The sequence below is a fragment of the Drosophila serrata genome, unplaced genomic scaffold (genome assembly GCF_035046125.1).
Source record: "Drosophila serrata isolate PLE 108 unplaced genomic scaffold, ASM3504612v1 contig_382, whole genome shotgun sequence".
Taxonomy (NCBI): domain Eukaryota; kingdom Metazoa; phylum Arthropoda; class Insecta; order Diptera; family Drosophilidae; genus Drosophila; species Drosophila serrata.
In genome coordinates, this window is record NW_028257280.1 from 6,050,507 (window position 1) to 6,077,138 (window position 26,632).

The 26,632-nt window shown below is 40.2% G+C and overlaps 10 protein-coding genes across 11 annotated transcripts in view; 3 read left to right on the top strand and 7 right to left on the bottom strand.

Moving 5' to 3' along the window:
• Nucleotides 1–4,608, bottom strand: part of sima (HIF-1 transcription factor component sima) — a 69,131-nt gene extending 64,523 nt beyond the window's left edge. Inside the window, 1 exon segment of the mRNA XM_086840706.1 lies at nucleotides 904–4,608. Within this exon segment, the coding sequence (XP_086696832.1) occupies nucleotides 904–1,424 (521 nt within the window). The 5' untranslated portion in view covers nucleotides 1,425–4,608.
• Nucleotides 4,609–8,788: 4,180 nt separating this feature from the next.
• LOC110186181 (mitochondrial intermembrane space import and assembly protein 40) lies at nucleotides 8,789–9,378 on the bottom strand. The gene has a single exon (XM_020955240.2). The coding sequence runs from the start codon at nucleotides 9,376–9,378 to the stop codon at nucleotides 8,908–8,910; it is 471 nt and encodes a 156-aa protein (XP_020810899.1). The 3' UTR covers nucleotides 8,789–8,907.
• On the bottom strand, nucleotides 8,789–9,879 carry Rpp14a (Ribonuclease P/MRP subunit p14 a). The gene is made up of 2 exons (XM_020955241.2): nucleotides 9,771–9,879; nucleotides 8,789–9,686 (listed from the first exon to the last, which is right to left on the bottom strand). Exons 1-2 carry the CDS (start codon nucleotides 9,800–9,802, stop codon nucleotides 9,383–9,385), a joined length of 336 nt encoding a protein of 111 aa, XP_020810900.2. The 5' UTR covers nucleotides 9,803–9,879; the 3' UTR covers nucleotides 8,789–9,382.
• A 255-nt stretch (nucleotides 9,880–10,134) lies between these two features.
• Rpp14b (Ribonuclease P/MRP subunit p14 b) lies at nucleotides 10,135–10,938 on the bottom strand. Its single transcript, XM_020955228.2, has 3 exons — nucleotides 10,797–10,938; nucleotides 10,604–10,685; nucleotides 10,135–10,554 (listed from the first exon to the last, which is right to left on the bottom strand). Exons 2-3 carry the CDS (start codon nucleotides 10,633–10,635, stop codon nucleotides 10,251–10,253), a joined length of 336 nt encoding a protein of 111 aa, XP_020810887.2. The 5' UTR covers nucleotides 10,636–10,685; nucleotides 10,797–10,938; the 3' UTR covers nucleotides 10,135–10,250.
• On the top strand, nucleotides 10,798–12,140 carry spn-A (RAD51 recombinase homolog spn-A). The gene is made up of 3 exons (XM_020955227.2): nucleotides 10,798–11,005; nucleotides 11,066–11,622; nucleotides 11,683–12,140. Exons 1-3 carry the CDS (start codon nucleotides 10,928–10,930, stop codon nucleotides 12,062–12,064), a joined length of 1,017 nt encoding a protein of 338 aa, XP_020810886.1. The 5' UTR covers nucleotides 10,798–10,927; the 3' UTR covers nucleotides 12,065–12,140.
• An 86-nt stretch (nucleotides 12,141–12,226) lies between these two features.
• On the bottom strand, nucleotides 12,227–14,357 carry Jasper (JIL-1 anchoring and stabilizing protein). 2 transcript variants are annotated; one of them, XM_020955236.2, is made up of 3 exons: nucleotides 13,530–14,357; nucleotides 12,531–13,337; nucleotides 12,227–12,467 (listed from the first exon to the last, which is right to left on the bottom strand). In XM_020955236.2, the coding sequence occupies exons 1-2, from the start codon at nucleotides 14,232–14,234 to the stop codon at nucleotides 12,567–12,569; spliced, it is 1,476 nt and encodes a 491-aa protein (XP_020810895.1). In that variant the 5' UTR covers nucleotides 14,235–14,357; the 3' UTR covers nucleotides 12,227–12,467; nucleotides 12,531–12,566. The 2 variants fall into 2 exon arrangements, with proteins under 2 accessions (XP_020810895.1, XP_086696834.1); XM_086840708.1 differs by having other exon boundaries at nucleotides 12,227–12,463; nucleotides 13,530–14,354.
• A 735-nt stretch (nucleotides 14,358–15,092) lies between these two features.
• On the top strand, nucleotides 15,093–19,484 carry LOC110186180 (dual specificity protein phosphatase 18). The gene is made up of 2 exons (XM_020955238.2): nucleotides 15,093–15,382; nucleotides 18,719–19,484. The coding sequence occupies exons 1-2, from the start codon at nucleotides 15,300–15,302 to the stop codon at nucleotides 19,308–19,310; spliced, it is 675 nt and encodes a 224-aa protein (XP_020810897.2). The 5' UTR covers nucleotides 15,093–15,299; the 3' UTR covers nucleotides 19,311–19,484.
• LOC110186179 (mitochondrial nicotinamide adenine dinucleotide transporter SLC25A51) lies at nucleotides 19,451–21,330 on the bottom strand. Its single transcript, XM_020955237.2, has 3 exons — nucleotides 20,542–21,330; nucleotides 20,350–20,479; nucleotides 19,451–20,290 (listed from the first exon to the last, which is right to left on the bottom strand). The coding sequence occupies exons 1-3, from the start codon at nucleotides 21,063–21,065 to the stop codon at nucleotides 19,973–19,975; spliced, it is 972 nt and encodes a 323-aa protein (XP_020810896.2). The 5' UTR covers nucleotides 21,066–21,330; the 3' UTR covers nucleotides 19,451–19,972.
• Nucleotides 21,331–21,532: 202 nt separating this feature from the next.
• Nucleotides 21,533–23,000, top strand: Sirt6 (sirtuin 6). The gene has a single exon (XM_020955259.2). It carries the CDS (start codon nucleotides 21,664–21,666, stop codon nucleotides 22,639–22,641), a length of 978 nt encoding a protein of 325 aa, XP_020810918.2. The 5' UTR covers nucleotides 21,533–21,663; the 3' UTR covers nucleotides 22,642–23,000.
• On the bottom strand, nucleotides 22,990–26,587 carry LOC110186158 (glycine dehydrogenase (decarboxylating), mitochondrial). Its single transcript, XM_020955209.2, has 6 exons — nucleotides 26,352–26,587; nucleotides 26,182–26,260; nucleotides 25,421–25,947; nucleotides 24,626–25,359; nucleotides 23,237–24,566; nucleotides 22,990–23,178 (listed from the first exon to the last, which is right to left on the bottom strand). The coding sequence occupies exons 1-6, from the start codon at nucleotides 26,526–26,528 to the stop codon at nucleotides 23,068–23,070; spliced, it is 2,958 nt and encodes a 985-aa protein (XP_020810868.2). The 5' UTR covers nucleotides 26,529–26,587; the 3' UTR covers nucleotides 22,990–23,067.
• Nucleotides 26,588–26,632: the final 45 nt, after the last annotated feature.

The window sequence follows — 26,632 nt, forward strand, 5'->3', positions numbered from 1 at the left end:
ATTAGCATGGAAACGGGCAGTCGCAAATTTGGCATAAACGTGTGCAAAACGTAAATAAACGCAAACCTGGCGACCATTTCGTTGTCATTAAGTTTCCGTGCACGTTGCATGCTAAGAGGATACCTCCCTCGAAAGGGGAGAGAGCGTAATCTGCGTCAATCGTTGATCAATACGTATTGATTCCAAACTCTAAGAGACCTTTAACGGCTGCGCCACGTGAATATAAACCTTTGGGAAATACCCAACATAAAGTCATCGGTGTCATGATAACAATTACACAATCAAACGACAGCCAAACAATTCTCAACTTTTATAAACTATATTGGGGGGCCCATTAAGAAATCAAAAAGAGAGCGAAAGTCTTATTTTAGAGCAGCCGTTTTGTGTTTTTTGATAAAATAGAGGAAAGGGACTTTCTGCCGGGAGAAACCCAGAGAACCTTGACTCACTCAAGTCCCCGCCTCTCTCCTACTTACTCCTATCTACTTCTGCGTATCTAAATATTATTATAAAAAACGATCCACAAATAAGCATAGATAAGAGCCGCGCCATTTACTTTGGCTTTGAATATACCTGGCACAACCAATTTCAACAGGTGAATAAATATACCGAAAATATATGAATAAAACCCTTTAAAATTTTTAAATTTTACTTGGGATAATTTGTTATAAGTAAAAGACTTAGGCACGGTACGAAGAAGGACAATTGTATGATAACTATATAAAGTATCTTTAAGAACAGTTGAATGATCTTTTGTCATTCCATTGCTGGTTATATAGTTACATATGTATTTCAAAACATGGTTTTATTAGCTTTCTAAAATAAAAAAAGCCTATTGTTTATAAGGTTTACTTTATAAATCCCACAGAAATTACGCAGCAGAGTTTCTTAAGTTGCACTCACATGAAATCCTCAATATCCACAAATTGGGAAAACTGGCAAGGTTGGGTATTGGTGGGTGTGTAGCCATAGCAATAGGCATAGCTCCAAGGACGAGTCTCGCTGCAAGGAGTTGGAACAGACAGAAGACTGCCCCTCTGGCCATAGAAAGCCTCCTGCTGTGGGTGTTGCTGATAGGGATGGTAACGATGCATTCCAGAGGAGACATTGGGACCCAAAATGGCACCAACAAAGGGCCTGGGGTTAAGTTGGCTTGGAGCCTGATAAAAGGTTCCATTGTTAAAGTTTACACAGGGTTCATTGATAGGAGCATGCCCATAGACTGAGACTGAGCCATGGTTTAGCTGTTGCTGTTGAAGCTGTTGCTTCAAATCACTTTCATAGAAACCGGAATTGGAGGTCACTTCATCGCCGTAAAAGGAACTGTCGCCGGGACAGGAAAAGTCACAGGTATCCCAGGAATTAAACATTGTTTGTGCCGTTTCATTCGCTGGAATCCGGCTAAGCCCATCGATGATGGACATACACACGCGTCCCGATAACAGCTGATAACTTGGCTATTTAGTACGAGCAACTTGAAAGTAAAACAGAACACGACATACGGTAGTTCGAACCGTAAATGCACGAAAGGTTCCATGGGCTTGAGGCCATCATATTTATACCCGGGCAGCCACAGAAATCGCAAAAAAAAAAGCGAAGAGAGCCGGAGAGCCAGACATTAACGTCAAAATTCATGGACTATCAGACAAAGTTTGCCCGCCTATCCGGACAAGTGCGCTCCGCACCGGAACGATAAGATAAGATGGCCCGGACTCGGTCCCCGGAGTTGAAAACATTCAGGCCGCAGGGTGCTAACGCTTCGGTACGGTCCAATCGGGTGCGATAATGGTCGGTACTTACATATATGAGTGGCAGATTCAAATTAGACGTATATAAATTATGTCAGTGAGCTCCAATTTAGCTGATAATTATCACGAATCGTATAGCATACTTTGCAGCTCTTTGGCAAATCACTGCACGTCCTGGAGTTAATTTTCCGATCATATATGTGCAGAATATAATATATATAAATTAATATAATAGTGGAAAAGGGTCTATGACTTCATAAAGCTGAAGTTGTAATACCCTTGTAGATATAATGCAATGTGTTACATATTATACTTGCGTTTAATGTTAATAAAATCCTTGATATTGACCCTTCTTTTATATATTTAAATAATTTTTTGAAACAGTTAAGCCATTTTGGATAGAAATATTTTAATAAAATCAAATTCAGAAGATAATGAAAATGTGTTAAGATCTATAATAATAATATCTCCTAAATGTAAATTAAATTAGCATGAAATATTTTATATAGTCTGGTTATACAGATCATTTCCTTTTAGGTTAAACTTTTCTACCCAAAATATGAATACCTTTTGAAAGAGTCCTCTTATATTTTGATGACTAAATATTGTTGCTAACAATCTCCCAGATTTCCCCGATAAGAACTATAGCATAACAGATAAATATTTAGATTAGTTCGTTTGGTAAACAACCGAGGAAAGTGAAACGAGATAAGAGCGTGGAACAGAAGCTCGTAGGCTTCCCATACAAAAGGTAATCAAAATCACAATGTAATCAGTTCGAGGAGATAGGGAAAGACAGCCGGGGTCAAGTTAAAATATCAGTCCATGGAAGATGATAACCTCATTGTTTACCTTTTTATGCTACAAATGTCTGTCTATCTGGAGAGGTATCTTAAAGGAACCCCTTTTCAGGAAAATTTTTAAATTAAAATGAGATAGGTAACATTACTTAATCTATTAAAACTAGGTATTTATTTGTTATTCCAACTTTATTAAAAAATGAAAATAATATTAAAAGCACATCATAAATTAAACAGAATCAGCAGATATAACACAAACCAAACAAACAACAAGATCTTTGTATTTCTTTTAGCAAAAAGATACTCCCTACAAAACTGATCTGAATCTGAAACTGAAACTGTCTGATCTTTTTGGCGCAATTTTATTTTACAAAAATATATTTTTAAGTAAAGACGGCCGTAAATTTCCACTTTCTCTGTCAGAAATAAAAATGAAAAAGATTCATAATTTACGCCAGATGCGATGCGATGCATATAGGGCCCATCAAACAACTGAATGACTGAACCAGATTCGGAAGCTGCGTTGCCCTTGCTCTGTCTCTTTCACTATAACTATATCTATCTCTTTCGATGCATCAAGTTCAATTCGGTGCACAAGGAAAAAATTTTCGTAACTTCAAACACTTCTTTAAAGATATGGATATATAAGTTTACATTATATTATAATTTCTTGAAACAAACAAAAATAAGTACATATATATTTAATTCTTATTTTTTCAAAATTAAATTCGGTATCCATAAGGTATTTAAGTTTTTCTTTATAGAAATATTATACTTCTTAAAAGCCCAATTATTCTCTGAGTACTACAGCAGCAAAACAAAAATTTGTGGATGAAAATAAAGAGGAAGGCGAGAAGAAAACAACAACAAATAACTCCAAAAGCCTAATAATACAATGCCAGCGCTCTTTCTCTCTCTCCCTCTCTGTCACTCCCTTCAAAAATCCCTCCCCCTTTGGGCGTTCCACACCTCTCCCCGTGTCGTCACATTTTTAGTTCGATTGCGCAAAAAAGTAGGTCGTCGTGGCCAGACAACAAAAACAAAAAACAACAACAACATCAAGGCATATCATTTAAATAATTTACACACATCTGAGTATGTGTGAGTGTGCATGTAAGTGTGTTTGATTTCGTTGGTATTGAAATAAATTTATTGTGCGAGTTTTTGTTTTTGTCGGTTTTTATTATTTTTCTTTTTTTTTTAGTTTTTATTCATTGACTTCTGTATGTTTTTTCCTTGTTTTTCGGATCAAACAGGTCTGACAGCGTTAAAAAAAAAAAATAATTTAAAATAACAAACTATAACATTAATTTAAATTCCTGCTTGTAATAATTCATTTTTATTAAGGAAACAATGTAAAGATCGAAATAAATCTTTTTAACATCAGTGAGTTTTAGAATCATAAAATTTTTTTATTTTAGCAGAAGAAAGTATTTAACTTCTTTATAAATTGAAATATATATTTAAACACTTTATGTTTTAATTAGAGGAATAATTTTAATGTAAATATTTTAAAGAATTAATTGTTTCATCTAATAACAAAAGATTTGAAATTAATATTTCTAAAATACTTAAAACCTTTTCAGATCGAAGTTTATTCTTTAAATACATCAATTATATCAACAACTCTTTTTTAATATTTTTCAGTGCAAAGCTTTCACTAAAGTCTGGCAAATTTCTTATGTTAGTTTTAGTTGAAATCAATTGTTTACAGTGCGCACACAAATATTTTTGGAACCAGTTCGAAGTAAATGGGGGAAAACTACCGCCAATAGTCGGTTAGTGGGTCTAATCGAAGTCAAATCGTCGATTTAAAATGGTTATAGAACCGCTTTTCAACTTTTCGGCTATTAAACACATTGGCTTTATGGCTGTCACGTAGGCCAAAAGCAAGGCATAGTTTCATTTCTTAAATTAAAACGTAAAAAACAGTTTATGGTTTTTTAAAACAAATAAATTTTAGGTTTTAAAAGGGGCGTAGCAAAAAAACAAAAAACGGAGTCAAAAAAAAACATAAGAAAAACAAAACAAAAGCTGATAAAACGAAGCAAGAGGAATACAAAAAACTGGTTGCTTTTGAACTTAAAGAGAGCAAACATAACAGGTTTTCCTCTTTTTTTAATACGATTTTTCCTTCATTTAAAAATAACCCACAGTGCTTAAGAAAACAGAAGGAACAATGGAGTGAGCTAAAAATAAATCCAAATCATGGGGGCTTGGCCTTAATAACAGAGGACATGAACCCTTGAAGGATACGACCTTAAGGAGCGCAACAAGTGATTTGAAGTGTGCACTTGCTTCAATTCGTTATTACTCTGATAAGGTAAACTTGTTTGGATTATTGTTAACAAAGTTGTGATATGAAAAAATATGGTTTTAGTTATTTTTACATCAGTAGATAAACCGATAAGCTTTATGCAAATAATTAAGTTGACATTTGTTTATAATCAAGTTTAGTTTGTCATCAAATTTTTTGGTAATTTGCTTCGGTAAGCCGATGTTTAAAATATTTTCTTATTTTTGAATCGTTCTTTATCAATACTTTTATATGACGAATTTTTCGTCAACTCAAAGTTTCTAAAACTCAGAACTAAGTCAAAAAAGCATTAATTTTAATTCGGAAAACTTTTGTATGTTAGTTTTTAATAGGTTTATAAAACTGCTTACTCCATTTAACATTAAAAAAAAATATTTTTTTTTGCCAATTTTTTTTTTTTTAATTTTTAACGATGTAACCCCTTATAAAATTTTGAAAAAAATTGGTAAAATATGTTTACCGCCTGATATAGCTAGATCGATCCGGCCGTTGGTGCTGATCGAAAATGACTCCTTTACAAAATTACAAGCTCCTGACTAAAATTATAATACTATTAGGTGAGTAAATATTTATCTATATTTTTATATGACGATTCTTATCACAAATCAAAATTTAAGAAACTAAGTCAAAAAAGCATTAACTTTAATTCTGAAAATTTTCCTATGTTAGTTTTTAATATTTTAACAAATTTGCTCACTCGATTTAAAATTTAAACAAATTCAAATTTTGGACAATTTTTTCCCCCAATTTTGACGATGTAACCCCTTATAAAATGTTGCAAAAATTTCGAAAATTTATTTTTCTTCCAAACATAGCTAGATCGATTCTGCTATTCATTCTGATCAAGAATATATATGATTTTTTGGGTCGGAAATGACTCCTTTACAACATTACAAGCTTCTGGCTAAAATTAGAATACCTTTCACGGGTATAAAACTGGAAATCAAGAAAGCAGATACACTGATCATTAGAAGATATGCTGATAGAAATATAAACCTAAGGTAGTTTGATTTAACTATCTACGTGTAATATTCAATACCCAAGGACTTTCGCCAACATTGTCCTACACTTTCTTTGCAAGAGTTGTGAAAGGTTGTTTGCTGGTTTTATATACATATCTCTTCGATATTATATTCCATTGCGGAAACCTTAATGTGCATATATGCAAACGGAGCGATTTCAGTTTGTTATTTTTTATTGCCAACTTGTCTCGACTTTTGTCTTTGAATCGCTGAAGGTCGTGGGTCTCGGTCGTTGCGTTCTCCGTCTCCGTCACAAGTTTGTATAATTACGGCGAATGCAAAAATTAGTTGAACGCGTGATTAATGATTGGCTTTTCGATATTTTTCTATTCCCCCATTTGCCAGCTCTCTCTGCCGTCTCTCTTCTCGGCTTTTTCGTCAGCTAGTGACGCCCAGAAAGGGAAGCTAATGAAATCAAATACATCCAGGAAAGGCTTTATGGTAATTATATTATATTTTCAATATAGGAAAAACGATAGACAGGAATGATTAATATAGCAGGAAATAACCCACATCATTATGGATTTGACAAAAGTTTTCAAAAAGTAAAAAATTCTGAAAGGCTATAAGTTAGATCTAGGTAAGAAAAGCACCTCACACACAGCAAAATGAGGAGCCTAGAAAAATCTGAAGCTACTCGGAATATTTGTTGAAAAAAATTGCTCTCCAGGTAACGAGTTCATGAGTAAAGCTAGACACAAACAATATGCTAATAATCTAGCAAATTTATAGACAAATGATTCTGGAAAATGTTGAGCAGCATTTAATGACAAAGTTTGATTAGTAATCCATTATTAAATGATTTTAAATTGGTATATTTCCATGAATAAATTGAATACATTCAAAACTTTACCATATAAGGCTTACGGAAAAGAAAAATAACTAAACTGAATAACGTAATGATTATAATAAGATCTAAGGGCAAACAATTGAGAAAAGATATGTCCAACAAACGGATAATGATATTCAGAATCAAAGATCATTAAAAAGAAAATATCTGATGGATGCATCGGGATCGTTATACAGGCACAGTGGAGAGAATTTTTGGTTAGTATTGATTACCAAATATCAAAAAAAAAATTTGCAGAAACTGACGATATGATCAAATGATCAATTAGTAACAATACGTTTAACCAAAAAGAGCAATGCTAAAGTTTACAACAAGGTCGTAATGTTAGGCATATTATCAAAAACCTGGCCATAACTCTGAAAGATTGTTAAGAAACATTATGGGAAATCCTTTTGGCATTAAGTAGGTTCCATGGATGATCCCACATCTGGGGAAAAGTATGAAATACGAGACGAGGAATTGGAGAAGACAAGCAGAAAAGCGCGATAGCAACAAAAGCCGCTTCGCCGCAGCAGCAGCAGCAGAAGCAGCGGCGAAGAGGAGGCAGAAAAAGAAAGCAAACGCTTATGCAATAGGCAAAAAATCAACTGATCTAAATAATATTCCGGGGGATTGCAATGGATATGATCACAGTGTACATTGGTTTATATTCCACTCACCTTCGTTTCTCCTTTGGCTTTCCGCTGGCCGTGAGATTGGATTTGGAGGACGAGGAATCGGAGGAGGAAGCTGGGGAGGTCGATGAGGATGATGAGGTGGATGCAGCAACCGCCAGTTGCTTCTGCTTCTCGGCTGCCGCATCGATTGTATCAATTAACGAAACCATTTTGTTGTTTGCCGGAGATCAAAATGCAGCAGCATTCAAAGATCTGTCGATGTGGAGGTTTCCGTTTGCTTTTTTTTGTTATTGTTTTCGTTGGTTTCTTTCTTTCGCTTTTCCTTATCGCGAGTTTTTCCAGCACTTTTTGAGACTCTTCGTTGCTGTTGTTGTTGTTTTAAATTATTTATCGCCGTTACTTTATTTCTTTTATTATTATTAGAAAACTATGCGCTGTGCGCTTGTATTGCGTCGTGGTTGCGTTTGTATTGGTAGCACACTCTCGCACTCACACTCACTCGCACACTCACACACACAGAGACAGTCAGCGTGTTTTTCCTATTAAACTTGTTGTTACTTGTATTATTTAACCACTTATTCGCCTTTTAATATTATGCCTTCTACGCTGATTAACTATGTATATTATTTCTGATCACAGCGTACAAGGTTATTTAGTAGTCTTCGATGTCGATTGTGTTGTTGTTTTTGTTGTGGTTGTAGTCTCAACTGGCCAATTGCACTTTGGTATATTCGATACAGCGCCTATTTTGTTATTGCACTTTGAAGTTCTGCACGGACTTGGTGTCGAACTCGCGTTTTAGCATCTCACAAACGCGATTTATCAGCACTATATGCATTTTACAATGCGCCTACAGCATTTTTTCGTCACGAAATATTATTTTTTACGTTCTTTCCTCTCGCTTGCTTCGTAAACAGTGTGGCTGCATGTGGCCGAAAATACCGCGGTCAGGTGCTAACGCTTTGCGAAAATACGGAAAATAATACGAAAAAAATGGCCTACAGTGAAAAACAATAAATAAGTTAAATACAAATAAAAACACAAGTCCAATGTTATATGTGCTTAATATTATGATAATATTATATAATATATAATTATATATATATAAATTTAATATATAAATTTAAGGTAATATCGGCAAAATTATGTTCTAGCATACAAAGTAAATGAATTTTTCACGTTTCAAATATTTTATTTAAAAATTATTTGAAATTTTAAAGTTATAATTTATAAACAAACTACTTAAAGCAATTATTTCGTTCCAACAAAATTAGTTTAATTCAATTTCCAACTGTCAGTACAGAATAATCTTATTGTAAAGGAATGTAAACTCATAAGGCTAACTACAGATTTTAAGTTGCGAAGATAATTTTAATTTTAATGTTGGCAAAAACTATTATTTTAAGCAAGCAGGTAAAACATAAAGTCACGATATTCATGGTATATATATTAAGTGGCTTTTTGGCCCACAACTATGACAAGCTTTTTTATTTTTACGAAGTCACACCTAGCTCTTATCATTAAGTAAGTTCAACATAACAGATATTGTCATCCTAGGCCTTGGGCACCACCGAGGTGCTCTTGGGGCCCGCCGCCTCATCGGCGGCTTCAGGAGCGCCCACATCCGCCAGCGGATCGGCGTCGCCAGCTGCACCTGCGTCCAAAGCATCACCCAGGCCATCGTCGTCGTCATCATCAGCTCCGCCGGACTTGTTGTATACGGTGGGGTACATTTGGAAGCAGTCGCGCATCTTGGTGAAAGCCTCGTAACAGTCTGAGCCCTTGGGGTCGGCCTTGCTGTACTGGAAGCAGGAAAAGGCCTCGCGAAAATCAACGCCGCAGGGGCCAGTGGCCATGCCACCTAGGCACGGGCAACTCCAGTTTATATTGCCGTCCTTGGTGATAACACCCTCTGGCTGTTCCGGCGCCGGCAGCTCAATTTTGCTGGGCGTGGCATGGTCCTCCTTGGTGACAAAGATGACCTTGTCCTTGCCGTATTCCTTGCAGAATGAAAAGGATGACATCTTTCTAGATTAATGTAATGAATTCTTCCTCAGTATCCTCGAAATCCAGTCGTTTGGGAGATGTGTTGAGCACTTGGAAATGGCAGGGCACCTCCTGGTAGTAGCCAATCAAAGATATTGCGATGCGGACGCGTTCTAGGAAATCCTCAGGAACCTGGAACACGGAACGCTGCTGCGAGGCGCTGAATTTCACAATCTTCACAGAGGTCTGTCCACCAATTTCCCCAAAGATACTCGTCAGGGAGCTGATAATGCAGCCGCAGAGAAAGACGGGCGTCAATGTTACGGATTCGGGATCACTGAGTTTTCTAAAAGAAAACACAGGTTTAAGTCATAATTTTAAATCATCTTGGCCAGCACGTGCGAACGTGAGTTAGAATTACAGCACTCACAGCTTCACGTCCAAGTATTGGTAACCACTCATGCTTCGGTCACAACAACTCCAAGTCTCCCGTAAGGCTGACCGGGTTCAATTTTCTACCGAAGCTTCGGGAAGTCCTCAAAAAATGCCGGTCAGTGTGTTTTTTATGTAATTTTCCCCTTTTCACTGTTTCTTCTAGGGTTGAAAATATATCAAAATATCAGTATATCGATAGTTTTTTGCCCAAATATCGATGTTTTGATATTTTTTTTTAAATATCCGGCAGCTCTAATTTCTTTCAGGCTTCGAAACAGCTGGACCAAATAGAAAGTGCCAACCATTTCATGGTTGATGGTATAGTGTCAGTATTTTTTAAAACGCTCAGAACTGAAAAATTGAGTTTTCTAAATTATACTTTAGCTGCTTTATTTAATTAATAAATTCGTTATTAAATAAAATTAAATTAACATGAATGTTTTTATATTCGGAGAATAACTTATGAAACCATTTTCTAATCGCAGCTAGTAATGTCTTCTTTTTCGCTGACTTTTTCAAAGTCCAGCATTGTCTTAGACGTTTCAAGGATCTCAAAATGACAGGGACTTTGCTGATAGTGCCCTATTAGTGGAATACAAATGCGTGCAACATCGAACAAATCCTCTGGGACCCGGAAAATAATGCGTTGTTGAAGGGCACAAAACTTTACAATCTCGAGGATTGGCTTTTCCTCACAACAAAAACTGTAAATAGCATCAATAACGCAGCTACGGAAGAGGGCTGGAGTCAAAACAACATCATCCGGGTCTCGTATCTTTCTAATAAGATAGGGTAAAAATAAAGAAAGAAATTTATTTCTCTACTCACAATTTAATATCGAAATAGTGATAGTCGCTCATTGCGATGAGCTGTCCATATATTATTTTTCCTGTAGCGAAAGTTGTACGTTCTGCAAGTCAGGAAAATTAATTTCATTGAAATGTGTGGCAACGCCAATGTCATGAGCACAATTGCGCGCCTTAAGTGTGGCCAGCCGCCGTGAAAGGGAAAATTTTCTCACCTGTTCTGCTCCTACGGTCCGTCTACGGCGCTGGCGGCAATCTTTGACGAAATTTCCTGGCAACTTTTAAAACTGAGAATTTTAAGTATAAATTCGATTAAAAAACGAGAACTCAAACTTCGCAGCTGTCAATGGAGAAGCTGTCAAATGTGGAGACATCGGCTACTGAGGAGGAGGAGGGGGGACCGCTGAGCGTTTCCAAGTTAATGGTGAGCGTCGATCAGTGATCGTTAGATGATTGCAGCTTATCTCATCTACGCACCTTCCAGGGCGGCAGCATCACTGCCAAGGACATTAGACTGCTGCAGCAGGCCAGCCTGCACACTGTGGAGGCGGTGGCCAATGCCACAAAGAAGCAGCTGATGGCCATCCCCGGACTGGGCGGCGGGAAGGTGGAGCAGATCATTACGGAGGCAAACAAACTGGTACCTCTGGGCTTCCTCAGTGCCCGCACCTTCCATCAGATGCGAGCGGACGTGGTGCAACTAACCACAGGCTCCAAGGAACTGGACAAACTTCTAGGCGGTGGCATTGAGACAGGTTCCATTACGGAGATCTTTGGAGAGTTCCGTTGCGGCAAGACGCAGATCTGCCATACCTTGGCGGTCACCTGCCAGCTGCCCATTAGTCAGAAGGGTGGCGAGGGCAAGTGCTTGTATATTGATACGGAAAACACCTTCCGGCCGGAGCGGTTGTCAGCCATTGCTCAACGTTACAAGCTCAACGAGGCTGAGGTCCTCGACAACGTCGCGTGCTCGCGGGCCTATAACTCGGACCAGCAAACGCGACTCATTCAGATGGCAGCGGGCATGCTCTTTGAATCCAGGTTAGATAGACTTTTGTAGATAAAGGTAACCCATATCTAAACTATTTCCTAATATTTCAGATACGCCGTCGTCATAGTGGATAGTGCAATGGCTCTGTACCGTTCGGATTATATTGGACGAGGCGAGTTGGCCGCTCGGCAGAACCATTTGGGGTTATTCCTGCGCATGCTGCAACGTCTAGCGGATGAGTTTGGCGTGGCCGTTGTGATTACCAATCAGGTGACAGCCTCGCTGGACGGTGGCCCAGGCATGTTTGCGGGAGATGCCAAGAAACCGATCGGAGGACATATAATGGCTCACTCCTCGACCACGCGACTATATCTGAGAAAAGGCAAGGGCGAGACGCGAATATGCAAGATATATGATTCACCCTGCCTGCCGGAATCAGAGGCAATGTTTGCCATCCTGCCAGATGGCATAGGAGATGCCAAGGAAAATTGATTCTTTATTATTAATTAGTATGTAAGAAGAGCCTAAAGCTTAAATATATTTATAAAATAAATTGATTATGAATGCAGCTTCACTGCAGACTTTTGTATTTATTATTTTTCTAACCAAAAGTCCTTCAAAACGAATTAAAAAAAAAAAAAATGAAAACGATCGTTTTGGTTGGATCATGTACTGCCTCTAAGTTTAATTCATTATTAATCATCGAACTTCTACGCACACATATGGTATATATATGTAAGTAAGGATCGAAGGAAGCTGGAATATGTCTAGTTATAAGGGATCCACACGGTCATCAGAGTAAGTAATCTGCATTAAAATTAATCCTAGAAAATAAGCAAATAGCACTCGTCGTTAGAGCTCCAAATATGCTCGATTCATTATGTCTTATGTCTAACTGAAAAATAAAAGTGAGTGTTAAAAGCTTAATACGGATTTTTTATTAAAAATTTCTGCTTACCAATTGGACTTGCTCGTCCACAAAAACACTGATCATCTACTTTTGAGCAGCTTCGACAGCGACGGCGGCGGTGGAGCCTTCTTTGGCCTCAACCAGATTGTTGTAGCCGCGCTCGTTCATACCCACTCGCAGGTTCTCATTCATATTCTTTGTGTACGCCTTGTATATCTTAACCTTTTCACAAAACTCTATCCAGAAGTTGTCTTCGTACTCATTTTCCGAATTGAACAGACCCTTAAAGCCGTCATATATAGAGGCGGACACTTTTCGTATAATCTGGGCCTTCTCCTTAAACTCCACCTCGTCGCAGTGTTCCATTTTCCAGAGTTCCAAGTTGCCCACATAGCGACGCAAACGCCGCATTATGTCCACACATTCGGGATTCCGCAACAGCATCAGCTTGTTCAGCTCAACGTCTTTAAACATCTCCAGAATCTCCAAGCACTTGCCCACATTGGCTCGACGCAGTCCCAAGCACTCGCGCAGCTGCTGGGAGAGCTGGATAAAGTCACGTTCCATGAATAGATTGTCCTCATGCTCAATTAGCTCCTCAATGAAACGCATAGCCTCCTGTTTCGGGATCTCGCTGCGTGCTGGCTCCACGATTATGCGCTCTGGCATAGATTCTGGCTCGACTTGGCCGCTCTCCAGCTTCACCTTTAGCTCCATGGCTTCTATGCGCGTCTTCTCCTTCCAGGCCTGCTCGGCGGCGGCACTCTCAAAGTTCTCTGGCTTGTTGTAGTTAAGATCAATGCCCAAGCACTTGGCCGTCGGCAAGTATACCATCAACATGTCGTTTTGGATGTTCTACGAATATGAAAAGAAAAATTGGTTGGTCAACTTGGAAGGCTATCTAGCTTTTTATATTTATATGTTGTTGAACGTCAACTGTCAAAAATTTGTATGAAGTTAATGTCACCGAGATCTTATTGGTATAATTTTATTGTTCTATGTCGGCTTAATACCGCTCTCCTGCAAGTACTATTGTTATATACTCACATTTACTGGCCTGGAGCGCTTCTGGATGGGAGTTACGGCTGCTGTCGGTTTCGATTTCTTAACGGACTTCTGGCGGTTCGTGGCACCAGCAGCTGGAGCAGCAGATGTAGCCGGAGCAGAGGCGGCACTTGCTGTTGCATTTAATCCCTCCGGCGGAACCTTACGCTTCGGCGGCGGAGGAGCATCAGCAGCGCCCGAGGCTTCGGTGCCAGATGCCGCATCAGTATCGCCGTCCACATGGCGTGGAGGTGCCTTGGTTTTCCGGGCACCTCCTGGGGTCTTTTTGGGTTTCTCGCTTGTGGAAGCTGCAGCAGGAGTGGAGGTGGATGTCTCGGGCTTGGTGGCCTCTTCCGACTTCTTGGTGGGAGACGAGGGCTCAGAGGTGGCGGAAGTTGGAGCTCCCTCTTCGGACAAATCGATAGGGGCCGAGTCCTCGCCAGCCAATGCACTCTCGATCTGGTCGATGGCGTCGCTGAACTTAGCGCGCTTCATGTTCTTATCCGTGGCGAACTTCTCCTTGTTGTTAGCGTAAGAGAACAGATCCTCGAGCTTGATGTTGGCCGTCTCGCCAGTGCCGTAGAAGTAAACATTGTACTTCTTGTTTATGTACTTGGTGATCTTCGCCGGCCACGCCGGATAGCCCTTGACCTTGGCGAACACGAGGTCGCCTATGCTAAAGGACTTGCCGGCCTTTTCTTTTCCCATTTCAGCCGTATAACTTTCAGATCCTGGATTTAAGAATTTTTAACCAATTTTGTGGCGTCTGCTTTCGTCTCCCGCTTCTCCTCTTTTTTAGTGTGGCCAACAACCAACAATGCGCGTAATTCTTATGGCTGGCAGTTATTGATGTTATCGATAAATTGTAATCGAAGGCAATCAAATAATTTTTTTAAATTTCCCATAAATAAATAATTATAACAAAAAACAATTAATACTTTTTTTTTAATTTATAAATGAGAAATTTCTTTAATATTCTATTAAATTTCCTTTAAAATAACCTTGATTTTGGATCAGCTATCTGTCATTTTTATCAGTTGATTTCTTTTATTTTAATTTTTAAACTATACGCCTTTGATAAAAAATTTCAACACGTAATATATATAATAATTTTGAATGAAGCTACTTAAGCTACTTTAACAATAGTATACAAAGATAGTTTCGTGTTTTCGAAACATGGTCATCTAGTTCTTAATTGCTTCGGTTTCTTGTGCGTTTTGAAAAATAAAAATAATAATTATAATAATTAATAAAAATGAAACAAATAATGATTATAAAAATAACAAACTTTTGTACAGAACCTATTTAGTGAATAACCAGTAAATATAGTTTAATTCATTTTACTTTCAACTATTATTAGTATATTCTTATGTCCGTATTGATTAATTTTACCTACTGACTGTAGAGATAATTGGCACTGCTCGCACAGGTGGAATTTGTTTGTTGGAAGGTGAATTTTCCACCTCAATTTCCACCCACAACACCTTTACGCACCTCGGCGTAAGACCCAACTCACCACATCAACTGAAAACATTTTTTCAAAAGCTTTTCGGTTCGCTGTCGCTCAGTCGTCGTTGGTTTGCCAAAAAGAATAGGATCACTTTTCCCTCGAAAAATACCCGAGGAACTTCAGTTTGTTTACCGAACCACCGAATCGCGGAGATCAAGCGGAAAATAGTTTATATATTTTCTCTGTCTGGAATTTGAGGAATTTGTTTATTGCGAAGCGTAAATACTTAATTAAGTGGCGCGAATTCCGAACGTAACGTAAACATGCAGGAGTTGATTGTTGGAGGCGGAGGCATCCGAATCCCCTATAATGATAATGAGAATGTCGAGAACGAGAATCGCCAAAAGTGAGTCATTTGCACGCATAATAACATAGTATATAGAATTATATAGTACACCCCTAGCATTTTGTTCTTGCCTAATGTGTTTGCGGTGGGCGTTTGAGCCCTGTTTTAGTTAGTGACAATCATTAATGGTTTAGTCAAGGTCGCACGCTGATGTCACCTTTTCCGGACCTTTGTGGTCGGCCGACAGCTTGACGTGGTCTAAACAAAATTAATTAGTGTAATGGTATCAATTTACTTAGCTTTATAAAATGTGAAAGTTTTTAATTGAATTGTAAAGTGTACTAAACAAAGCCATAGACCTTTATGCAAGTATTGATAATGTAATTTTTTAATGTGTAATATTAATCAAATTATATTCACTTTTAAAATCATAATTCCAGCAGCTGAAACTTTATAAGAATAATTTTTTAAACAATAAGCGGAAAATAGATAAATGTATAATTTATGATCAAGTCGCTGTTAGCACTAATAAATAAAAGCTGTCAAAGCTTTGGAAAAAACATATTGGGAATTTTGAAGATAAGTCTTCAAAAAATATATTCGATTTTGAAAAATTTTCAAAGAAATTTGTATAATAAATGAATATTTTTCCAAGCTATCTGAAAATAAAATATTTTTTAAAATAAAGTCTTTTTTGTAGATTAAAGTAATACTGAATACACAAATATATTAACATTTTTTCTATAGCTTCTTTTTATGCACAATAGTTCAAAGACCGAGCCACAACATATGCACCCAATTTGGACACATGCGTTTCTTAAAACTGATGTGTTTTTTGAACTAAATTCCATTCTGAATTCCAACGTATTTTACATATAAGTACGAGTATATCTAAATGTGTGTGTATTTCAAGCATGGCCCGATTTTTCGCAATTGTCCCATTTATACAACGCGGAAATCATGTCGGAACTGAATGTTGTGGTCGAAATAAAATGCAAAATATATATGTGGATTCATTAAAATAATTCTTGGGTTCTTTGGCGCATTCTTGGCATTCTTTATCGGAGGCCCTGACTCTGACAATTGAATTCAAGGACACCATAATTGCTAAAATGAAATTAGTCATTTTTCATTTTGCGCAACTCAGGCAGGTCTGTCTACAGGTCTGTCAAAAATTTTTGGCAGTCGAAATTATAAATAAATCAAATATGTGTGGTGCCCTGAGGTAATATTTAAATTATTGGTAGTAGAATAATATACATTTTGGTTTTGCCAATTACAATATAAATGAAGGATTAATAGATTTATAAGCGTGGGAGGATCCACTGTTGTTCGCGCCATTCCATTAACCTAGTTCCCGCCACCACATCATCATGTGATTGACAATGCAAAACTATTCCCGCCTAGATACAAGGACTTGGAATTCATCCATTATACAGTGAATACATAAATAATGGATGTGGAATTTCAAAAAACATCACAATTTGTTCTTGGTTTTTATTTTTGCATTTAGCGATAATAAAAAATAAAGAAACAAAATCATTGTGTCGTCCATAAATGCGGGCGGTGTGAAATATTTTAATTTCACTTATTTTCAAATCAAAAACATTTCTGCGCCGATGCCACTGGCTTGGTCTAGTGAAAGTGACCGATGATTAATTTTGGCAACTTGCCAGCGGAATTCATGATTATTATTTAATGACGACGCAAAGTCGCCGTAAACATATAATAAAACCAAAAAGACATATTTTCCTGTGTGACACACACACAGGAGAACGCAATGCTCTTTACAGGGATATAGCAGACATAATCAAGTTGAATAGAACAATATTTACTTACAAAATTTTGGTAATAAATAAACTTTAGAGTTATAAATAAGGTTTGTTTAGAATATAACAACAGATTGCTAGGATCTAAAACTAGGAATATCGTAAGAAATTATAGACAATATTTCATATTTTTATATCGTTTGTACAAATGTAACATCTTTTTTTTAAATATTATAATTATAATTCTATATTCTGTATTACTATATTCTCATCATTTCCCTTAAAATATTTCTTTTGAGAATAATATACAAATTCTTAATGTAGTTCTATAATACTTTTCATAGCGTAATTTTGTTTCGTTGTTAAAATAAAATCAGTATTTAATTTTACATTTACATTCCTAAGTGTCAGCCTCTTTTGGAGAGTGCTGAAAGAGGCGGAAAGGTGCCAAAGGAGGGGGTCTTAGCCACCTCCATTTGATCTCTGTTGACAAGGGGCATTGACAGCGGGGCGGCTTGATGGATGAGGCGCATAAGAGCCAGATGTCATGTCTCTGTTTTTTAATTATTTAGATGTAACCATATATAGGAGCATTAGGAATGTATCCATCTTAAATTGGGCAAATAAATATGGGATTATATGGATGTATGTTGACTGACAGCTTTGGAAAGATTGCTTATTTATTTGTCTTAATTTGCTTTTAATTATATGATCTTTGTAGGTCTCTAAAAATAAAATTATCTATATTTTGCATTTAAATTGTAATTTAAACACTCAAAAACAATAGAATGTGGATACGTTATATCTTTGTTTACTCATTCACCAAACACCATTATAGATCAGTTCTATTTTCATTTCGCATCCATTTATTATACACTCCGCGAAACTAATTATAAACAACATTTTTGAGGTGTACAGATACAAATTCGTATATATGTGCAGATATGTGGCATATGTTTATTGTTTGTACGTTGCCTACGCAGCGCTAAAAAACCATGACGTCGCCTGATAAATACGTAGGATCTGTTGGGACTCTCGGGAGGGATGGGAATGGGGCTAGGTTGCTGGCTGGGTGATGTGTTGATCTAGCTTCCATTCACAAAATTACCCTGCTCGAATGGTGGGCTGTTTCATGTTGAGAGCTTTAGCAGTACTACGCAAAAAAAAAAAAACAAAAATAATAATAATACATACATGAATACCTGCCATTTGTTTATGCGATATTTGTTGTTTGGCTTAACACCAAATGTTTCGTTCGTTCTCCTTTGTTCCTCTGAGAAATTTTCTTATTTTATTGGTTTTTTCAACCCACTCATAAAAAAATATATTAAATTTCCCTTAGTATCCAGCTGAAAGAGTACGTAGTATTTTTAACAAAAATATAAAAATATGAAAAAGAATGAACCGAAATAGAATTTAGACAGTTTAGCTTAAATGCATAAATCATAAATAGCATTAATAGCTGTATTTAGTATAAAACTTATTTCTTACAGCATTTTATGAGCTTGTTTAGGATGATGAATTACTTAATGAAATGTTTAAGATTGTATTTATGCTGTTAAATAAAAGTTTGCCGCAAAAAATGATAATATTAATTATTCCTTCCTTTCTTTTATTATTTTTCCAGCAAGCTAAGTCCTGAGAATCACACACCTTATCCCGGTCTGTCTCGTCTTACCCCTTCCTTGATCCTTTGCGGCGCTGCAGCGGTGGTACCCGCCTACATGGACAAACTGGGCGTGAGCTGCGTCATCAATGTGGCTCCTGAGCTGCCCGACACACCACTATCCAGTGAGAGGAGTCCCGTGTATTTGCGCATTAATGCCCAGGATCGATCGGAGGTGGACTTGTCCAAGCATTTTGATGAGGTGGCAGACTTGATAGAGGAAGTGCGTCTAACCGGAGGGTGTACCTTGATTCACTGCGTGGCTGGGGTTAGTCGATCGGCCAGTTTGTGCCTGGCCTACCTGATGAAGCATGCGGGAATGAGCCTTCGCGAGGCCTACAAGCACGTCCAGTCCATAAGGCCACAGGTTCGCCCGAATTCAGGATTCTTCCAGCAGCTACGGCGATACGAGCAGGAGTTGCGTGGCACCAGCTCCGTGGCAATGGTGTACTTTGCTTCCCTGGATAAGGAGATACCCGACATACTAGAGCCCGAGTACAGAGCCATGGAGGACTTTTATCAACGTTACCGCAGCTCACTTAAAAAGCGCTAGGCCACTCACCACACTTTATCCCTCTAATCTTAATTGTGATACTCGTTCCCTACCACCTAGACACTAGATTAGCTTTTAGAAAGATAACAACGGAAATGCTGAAAAACTCACTTAACTATAGATTGCAAAAGAATGTATGATTAAACTTTGAATTACAAATACACTTTTATTTTAGTTTGTTTTCTCTATATTTATACGAACATTGAATTTACAGCGTATAGTATTCAGTTTTTAGTAATTTCAATGAATCACAAAGTCATCAGCGGCGAACGAACAACACAATTCTATTATATTGTACTGTATCTAGTAGGTATTATTTACAACAAGTCGTTATAGTAACTAACTAAACCGTAAACTCGTAGATTTGGGTTCCAATAAATGCTCTCGTATAATGCCCCTAGAAAACTTTGGCATCCGATGGGACAATTGAATCGATATACAGATATGGGTTATAATGGAGGAGGATACCTCCTCATAGGATGCGTGTATGTACATTAAACACCTAGAATTCAGCACCTTAATAGCATCTCGACACGAGCAACTTAGACTTAGACTTAACCCAAATGAAAATTGGCTAGCTAAAAAAATGCAGAAGTAACCGTCGTTTCTATGTGTGCTTATTTTCTATCTAGAACCACCTTTGGTTTCCCCCTATCCCCCACTTACTTCGTGATCAGCGACATCTGCGTTGGCTGCTGGTGCATCAGCTTCTTTAGGTTCTCGTAGGCCGTGTTCATGATGCCCCAGCTGATGAAGGAGCGTCCCGTATTGAAGGCGCACCCCCGATAGAAGTTCCTAATGCGGCAGTCGCGCTCCCTGTAGATCCGCTTGGCCGCCTGCCAGCTGCCCTCCGAACGCTGGCCCATGTCGCTCTGCAGAGACACTTTGATCACGTTAAGCGGGTAGAAAATTGTGCTGATAGTGGCCCCAATCACAGCGCCAGCAATGAACTCCTGGGCCGTGCGAGTGGACACGGATTTCTGTGGAATTAAGTTGGATGCGTTAGGTACTCTGATAGATTCAAGCATTGCTTACTTACCCTATTTGGCAGCCTGTCACTGGCCTCTTCTCGGAGTACAAAAAAGAAGGCATTGGACAGTCCGTTGCGCCAAAATACTGGTTCAATTCCCCTGTAAAGCTCCCGATAACCATGATGGGTTACCACATACCTGCAGGATAAAAAGGTGTATTAGTTTAGCTTTTGTTAGGTAAATAAATGTGCAAACTTCACCTGAATGCATTCGGCGTATTGGAGAAGTGCTGGTGAAACTTGGAGTCGGCCAGCAGGGTCTGCACACGCTCGAAGGGCAGGAGTATGGACTCGGCACTTCCCGCCACCACGCCGGCAATCACCTTGGCGCCATAGTCATTCAGCCTATAGTCCTCCACGAGGTAACGCCGCGTGCCATCGAACACGCCGAACATAATGGACAGTGAGATGGTCTTCTGGGCCAGCGGGGGCAACATGCCGCGATAAAGGAAACCCAAACCCTCGTGCCGCAGCTGGGCAAAGGCCGAAGTGATGGGCACGCCGTGCAGCATCTGCCGGAAGATCATCTTGTAGATGGGGTAAGTGGCGGCGATGTTGACGAAGGCTGCTCCGCAGCCGCAGGCGAACTCCTCCCACTGGAAAGAGCCAAAGAAGCGCTCCGAAAAGACGTTGGCATTCCGGGGTATCGGCGGTCCCAGCCATTTCGTTGCTGCCACAGTGGGTCGACTTCCGGCTGTGGACTCCGCTTCGCCCTCGTCCTCCATATTGCTAAAGTTGCTGCTCTACTCTGCTGCTGCTACTGCTGCTGCTGCTGCTGTGTGGAGAAGTGGGCATTTGTCCGTCACCGCGATACCATCTTCCACAGTGGTACCACCCGCACACTCTCTCACACTTGGTTCGCGCTGCCAGGTTTGTTTTGATCACATCGAGTTTGGAGTTTAATTATATAATGATGAAGAACCACGGTACCTGGCCGAAACAGCTCCGACAATGTTACCAAGCAACTTCAAAAAAAATATAGTGCAAAATGTTTAAAATATACTGCAAAATATACTAAAAAGGAAGAACTATGATAAATGAAGAGATATTTATTTTAATAATATTAATTCTGTTTTTGTTTTCAAATGGATTGAAAAGCATAATTAAACGTTATTTTAATAAATATATTTATGGAACCTTCGTTTAAAATCTTTTTCAAATCTGTGTTCCCCGAGGCTCTTTGGTATTTCTCGTTTTCTTGTATGAAGGTCACACAAAACAAAAACAAAACAAAAAACTTCCATGGGCCGCAAGAAAACGTAAACAAAACAATATTTATGCAAAAAATCGCATTTCTAAAGAAAATCCAAACAAAAACCCGGCATGAGCTGTAACTATGCGGAAGGACTATCAGCCTACGACGACAAGGGAGTCCTGGGAGCTCCCGAAACCTTCGACAGCGACGATGTGGTGACCGAAAAATGCCAAGAACTTGTGGATTTAATCAAGAAATCCGGACATGTTGTCCTGCACACAGGAGCTGGTATTAGTACCTCTGCAGGAATACCTGATTTCCGGGGACCCAAGGGAGTATGGACACTTGAGGAAAAGGGCGAAAAACCGGACTTCAATGTGTCCTTTGACGAGGCGAGGCCCACCAAAACGCACATGGCCATTATAGCCCTGCTGGATAGTGGCTACGTGCAGTATGTGGTGTCCCAGAACATCGATGGATTGCACCTTAAATCTGGACTGGACAGGAAATTTCTCTCCGAATTGCATGGTAATATTTACATCGAACAATGTAAGAAGTGTCGTCGCCAGTTTGTGAGATCCACTGCCGTGGAAACTGTGGGCCAGAAATCTTTGGACCGTCCGTGCAAGTCTTCCCTGGAGAGTAAAGGACGCAGCTGCAGATCGGGAATACTATACGACAACGTACTCGATTGGGAGCATGATCTCCCGGAAAAGGATCTTGAAATGGGCCTGATGCACTCCAGCATCGCAGATCTGAATATAGCCCTTGGAACCACTCTACAAATCGTTCCAAGTGGGGATCTTCCGCTGAAGAACCTAAAGCGCGGCGGTAAGTTAGTCATTTGTAATCTGCAGCCCACAAAACACGACAAAAAGGCCAACTTGATCATCTCCAGCTATGTGGATGTGGTATTATCCAAGGTCTGCAAGTTGCTGGGAGTTGAGATCCCTGAATACTCAGAGTCAACCGATCCCACAAAACTTCCAAGTCCGAAAGAGTGGACTATACCCATGAACGATGTGAATAACTTCCATAAACATTACAAGACTCGCGTGAAAGAGTCGAAAATTGAGTCAAAGGCTAAGAAAACTAAGTACATCTAGGGAGTATAGCTAGATATATTAGAAACCCTTTAAAATGAGAAACCCTTAACCATATCTAATATCACCCTTAATTAGCTTAGAAAAAACGTTATTCCTAAAATGCATATTTAATTTATATGTAAATGTCTCGAAGTATACATATTTAAATGCTTATTCAACTCATGGACGTAATGAAATGACCACCATTTTGTGTTTAAAAATTAGAGAATTTAAGTTTATTTTTGTAATGAGTAATATTTAAACTTTAAATTGCATTTAACATGACACTAAACATTAATTCAAAGTGTATGTATTTGTGAAGTTAAACTAATTTAGTTTTTAATGTAAACAAAATTAAAATAGGCAATGTACAAAAGGTACTTTAGTTGTTTTATTAAAAAATAAGTGATAATCGGTTATTAAGATTGTTCCTAAGATCTAAACATCTTATAAATCAGGCAATATGGGTGGACAGGTGCACACGAGATGCTTGTCACCATAGGCATCATCGATCCTACCCACAGTGGGCCAGATCTTGGCATCGGGCTTAACAAAGATCTGGAAAAAATGGATTTAAATATTAAATATTTAAATATTTTGAATTATTTCAACTTACAGCTGGGAAGGCAGCCTGCTCCCGTGTATAGGGTCGATCCCACTTCTCCGAGATGACTTGGGCCTGGGTGTGCGGGGACATCTTCAAAGGATTCACTGCCTTATCCATGCGTCCCGCCTCAATCTCAGCGATCTCCTCTCGAATCGAAATCATGGCATCACAGAAACGATCCAGCTCCTCCTTATCCTCAGACTCTGTGGGCTCAATCATCAGGGTTCCAGCGACGGGCCAGGACATTGTGGGAGCATGGAAGCCATAGTCCATCAGTCGCTTGGCCACATCCACAGCCTCGATGTTGGCCGTCTTTTTCAGATCGCGTATATCCAAGATAAATTCGTGGGCCACCAGATCCGAGTTGGGTGCCTTGTAGAGTGTCTTATAGTGCTGCTCCAGCCGCTTGGACATGTAGTTTGCATTGAGAATGGCCACCTGGGTGGCTCTCTTTAGGCCCCGGCTTCCCATGAGCTTGATGTAAGACCAGGAGATGGGCAGGATGGCAGAGCTGCCAAAAGGTGCGGCAGAAACTACTCCAAAGCTGTGCTCCTCGCTGCTCAAGGGACTCACCACCGGATGTCCTGGCAGATACGGAGCCAAGTGGGACTTGACGCCAATGGGACCCATTCCTGGACCACCACCACCGTGCGGAATACAGAAGGTCTTGTGCAAGTTCAGATGGGACACATCACTGCCGTAGTCTCCAGGCCGGCACAATCCCACCTGGGCATTCATATTGGCACCATCCAGGTAGACCTGTCCTCCATGCTTGTGGATCAGTGTGCAGATATCCGCAACAGTCTCCTCGAAGACGCCCATGGTGGACGGATAGGTGATCATCAGGCAGGACAGTTCATTGGAATGCTCCTCAGCCTTTGCTCTCAGATGGGCCATGTCAATAGAGCCATTCGACAAGATCCTAATGGGTTCCACCTTCATGCCTGCCATTTGAGCGGATGCTGGGTTTGTGCCGTGGGCAGAGATGGGAATCAGGCAGATATTCCTGTGTCCCTCGTTCCTGTGCTCATGATAACTCCTAATAGCCCTCAAGCCGGCATACTCTCCCTGAGCCCCTGAGTTGGGTTGGAAGGAGATTCTATCATAACCTGTAATCTCGCACAGATCACGCTCTAGTTCGTTGAACATTTGATGGAATCCTTGGGCCTGCTCTACAGGAGCAAAGGGATGGATGTCGGTGAAGTGGCGGAAGGAACAGGGCATCATTTCGGTGGTGGAATTAAGTTTCATGGTGCAGGATCCCAGGGGAATCATGGAGTGCACCAGAGAGATGTCCTTGTTTTCCAGTTTCTTCATATAGCGCACCATGCGGGATTCACTGGGGTTAAAAGGTATTTTTAACTATTATTACTGATATTATCTTTATACCAAACTCACCTGTGATAGCTCTGGAAAATGGGATGCTGCAGGTACGCTGAAGTACGCAGGAATTTGGAGTTCTCAATGGAGTTCTTGAGAACATCGCGACGTGCCAGGAGCTGCTCCACCGTAGCCTCCGCCTTGAACACCCACAGCAGATCATCCACATCCGCCACACTGACCGTTTCATCAAGAGCCACACCCACAGTGCCATCTTCCAGATATCTCAAATTGATGCGCTTGTGCTCGGCACGCTCCTTTAGATCCTCCAGAGATTGATTTCCAGCCAGTTTAATGTGCAGCGTGTCAAAGAAGTTCTTGTTGAGCACTTCGTGACCAGCACCCAGGAGTCCTGTTTGGAGGGTCAGTGTGAAATGGTGGATCCTGTTGGCCATGGCTTTAAGACCCTCCGGGCCATGATAGATGGCATACATGGCTGACATGTTGGCCAGTAGAGCTTGAGCTGTGCAAATGTTACTGGTGGCCTTGTCCCTGCGGATGTGCTGCTCGCGTGTCTGCAGGGCCAGGCGATAGGCATCATTACCGTCCATGTCCCGGGTCACACCGATCATGCGGCCCGGCATCAGTCGTACCAGACTCTGTTTGCAGGCAAAGAATCCAGCATGGGGGCCACCATAACCCAGGGGAACTCCCAAGCGCTGAGAGGTACCCACAGCAATGTCAGCACCAAATTCCGCCGGAGGACGAAGCAGGGTCAGCGAGAGGAGATCGGTGGCCACCACCACAAGGGTCTACAGAGGGGAAAAAGATTAAAATTCATATTATTTTAAAGATTTCTTTAAGCAAACTCACTCCATTCTTTTTGGCCAAGGCAGCTATGTCCTCAAAGTCCTTGACATCTCCATAGGTATCCGGATATTGAAGGAGAATACCGGCCAGCTCACGACTGGGTAGATCAGCCTGCTCAATGGGTCCCACCACAATCTCCAGCTCCAAAGCCTCAGCTCTCGTCTTCACCACCGAAATAGTCTGGGGATGGACTCTGTTCGAAAGGTAAAGCTTCTTCCTCTTGTTGTGACGCGTGGCCAGGCACATGGCCTCGGCGGCAGCAGTTCCCTCATCCAACAGCGAAGCATTGGCCACATCCAGACCCGTAAGATCGGATACCAGAGTCTGATAGTTCAGCAGAGATTCCAAACGGCCTTGGGCTATTTCCGGCTGGTAGGGCGTATACTGGGTGGTCCAACCCGGATTCTCGAACATGTTCCGGACAATGGTATGAGGCACATGGCAGTTGTGGTAACCCATACCGATGTAAGAGCGCCACAGCTGATTCTTGAGCGAGATGTCGCGGATACGACGGATTAGCTCGTGCTCGTCTGGGGAAGGAGGGAAGTGTAGAAGTTTGGTCGTGAAAAGTTGTTGTCAGCCAGAGACAGAAGATCAAGCGGAGGTAGTCACAACAGCGATAAGGAGGCGGGAGACCTCGTTGATCCCAGCTTATCATCGGGCTTATCAACGCCTGCGAACACGCCAGGGGGTCTGTTGCCTCATCGAATGTCTTAGTTTTTGATTTCCAGCTATTTTTGGGATTATAAAATAACACTACTTACTCAGGGGTTTGTCCAGGTCGAGTTCCCTCTTCAGTTGAATGCTTTGGGGCACGGCCTTTTCAGTGAGCTCAGCCAAGGACTAGTTAATAAATAGATATAGATTATAGATTCCTTTCTTTATCTATGTTATAACTATATAGTAAAGATCCACATCCCTATCCCTATCCTACCTTAAAACCCAAGGTATCCAACATGGCCACCACATCCGTTTTCCGGGGTCCAATATGGCGACTGGGAAAATCGGATTTGGTGGGGAATAGCACCTCCTCCACGGGCGTGGTGGCCAGATAGCGGTGTCCACATCTTAGCAGTAGGCTCTGACTGCTCCTTCCCAAGAATCGTTGCATGTTTAAGCGGCTTTCCAAAAAAAGGCACGTCCACGCCAAGCGGATTTCAATCGGTGACTGATTTCAAAGCTGGAAAGATTCTCCCATTTCGAGGTGATAAGGCT

Excerpts from the sequence above, each read along its gene's own strand:
- LOC110186181 (XM_020955240.2), bottom strand. The coding sequence starts at position 9,378 with ATGTCATCCTTTTCATTCTGCAAGGAATACGGCAAGGACAAGGTCATC.
- spn-A (XM_020955227.2), top strand. The coding sequence starts at position 10,928 with ATGGAGAAGCTGTCAAATGTGGAGACATCGGCTACTGAGGAGGAGGAG. Across the intron at positions 11,006-11,065 it reads TGAGCGTTTCCAAGTTAATG|GGCGGCAGCATCACTGCCAA; the intron begins GTGAGCGTCGAT and ends CGCACCTTCCAG. Across the intron at positions 11,623-11,682 it reads GGCATGCTCTTTGAATCCAG|ATACGCCGTCGTCATAGTGG; the intron begins GTTAGATAGACT and ends CTAATATTTCAG.
- LOC110186179 (XM_020955237.2), bottom strand. The coding sequence starts at position 21,065 with ATGGAGGACGAGGGCGAAGCGGAGTCCACAGCCGGAAGTCGACCCACT. Across the intron at positions 20,480-20,541 it reads AATACGCCGAATGCATTCAG|GTATGTGGTAACCCATCATG; the intron begins GTGAAGTTTGCA and ends TTTATCCTGCAG. Across the intron at positions 20,291-20,349 it reads GTGACAGGCTGCCAAATAGG|AAATCCGTGTCCACTCGCAC; the intron begins GTAAGTAAGCAA and ends TTAATTCCACAG.
- LOC110186180 (XM_020955238.2), top strand. The coding sequence starts at position 15,300 with ATGCAGGAGTTGATTGTTGGAGGCGGAGGCATCCGAATCCCCTATAAT. Across the intron at positions 15,383-18,718 it reads GAGAACGAGAATCGCCAAAA|CAAGCTAAGTCCTGAGAATC; the intron begins GTGAGTCATTTG and ends TTATTTTTCCAG.
- Jasper (XM_020955236.2), bottom strand. The coding sequence starts at position 14,234 with ATGGGAAAAGAAAAGGCCGGCAAGTCCTTTAGCATAGGCGACCTCGTG. Across the intron at positions 13,338-13,529 it reads AGCGCTCCAGGCCAGTAAAT|AACATCCAAAACGACATGTT; the intron begins GTGAGTATATAA and ends TCATATTCGTAG.
- LOC110186158 (XM_020955209.2), bottom strand. The coding sequence starts at position 26,528 with ATGCAACGATTCTTGGGAAGGAGCAGTCAGAGCCTACTGCTAAGATGT. Across the intron at positions 25,948-26,181 it reads CGACCTGGACAAACCCCTGA|ACGAGCACGAGCTAATCCGT; the intron begins GTAAGTAGTGTT and ends CTCCTTCCCCAG. Across the intron at positions 24,567-24,625 it reads ATTTTCCAGAGCTATCACAG|TGAATCCCGCATGGTGCGCT; the intron begins GTGAGTTTGGTA and ends TTTTAACCCCAG.
- Rpp14b (XM_020955228.2), bottom strand. The coding sequence starts at position 10,635 with ATGAGCGACTATCACTATTTCGATATTAAATT. Across the intron at positions 10,555-10,603 it reads CACTATTTCGATATTAAATT|AAAGATACGAGACCCGGATG; the intron begins GTGAGTAGAGAA and ends CTATCTTATTAG.
- Sirt6 (XM_020955259.2), top strand. The coding sequence starts at position 21,664 with ATGAGCTGTAACTATGCGGAAGGACTATCAGCCTACGACGACAAGGGA.
- Rpp14a (XM_020955241.2), bottom strand. The coding sequence starts at position 9,802 with ATGAGTGGTTACCAATACTTGGACGTGAAGCT. Across the intron at positions 9,687-9,770 it reads CAATACTTGGACGTGAAGCT|AAAACTCAGTGATCCCGAAT; the intron begins GTGAGTGCTGTA and ends GTTTTCTTTTAG.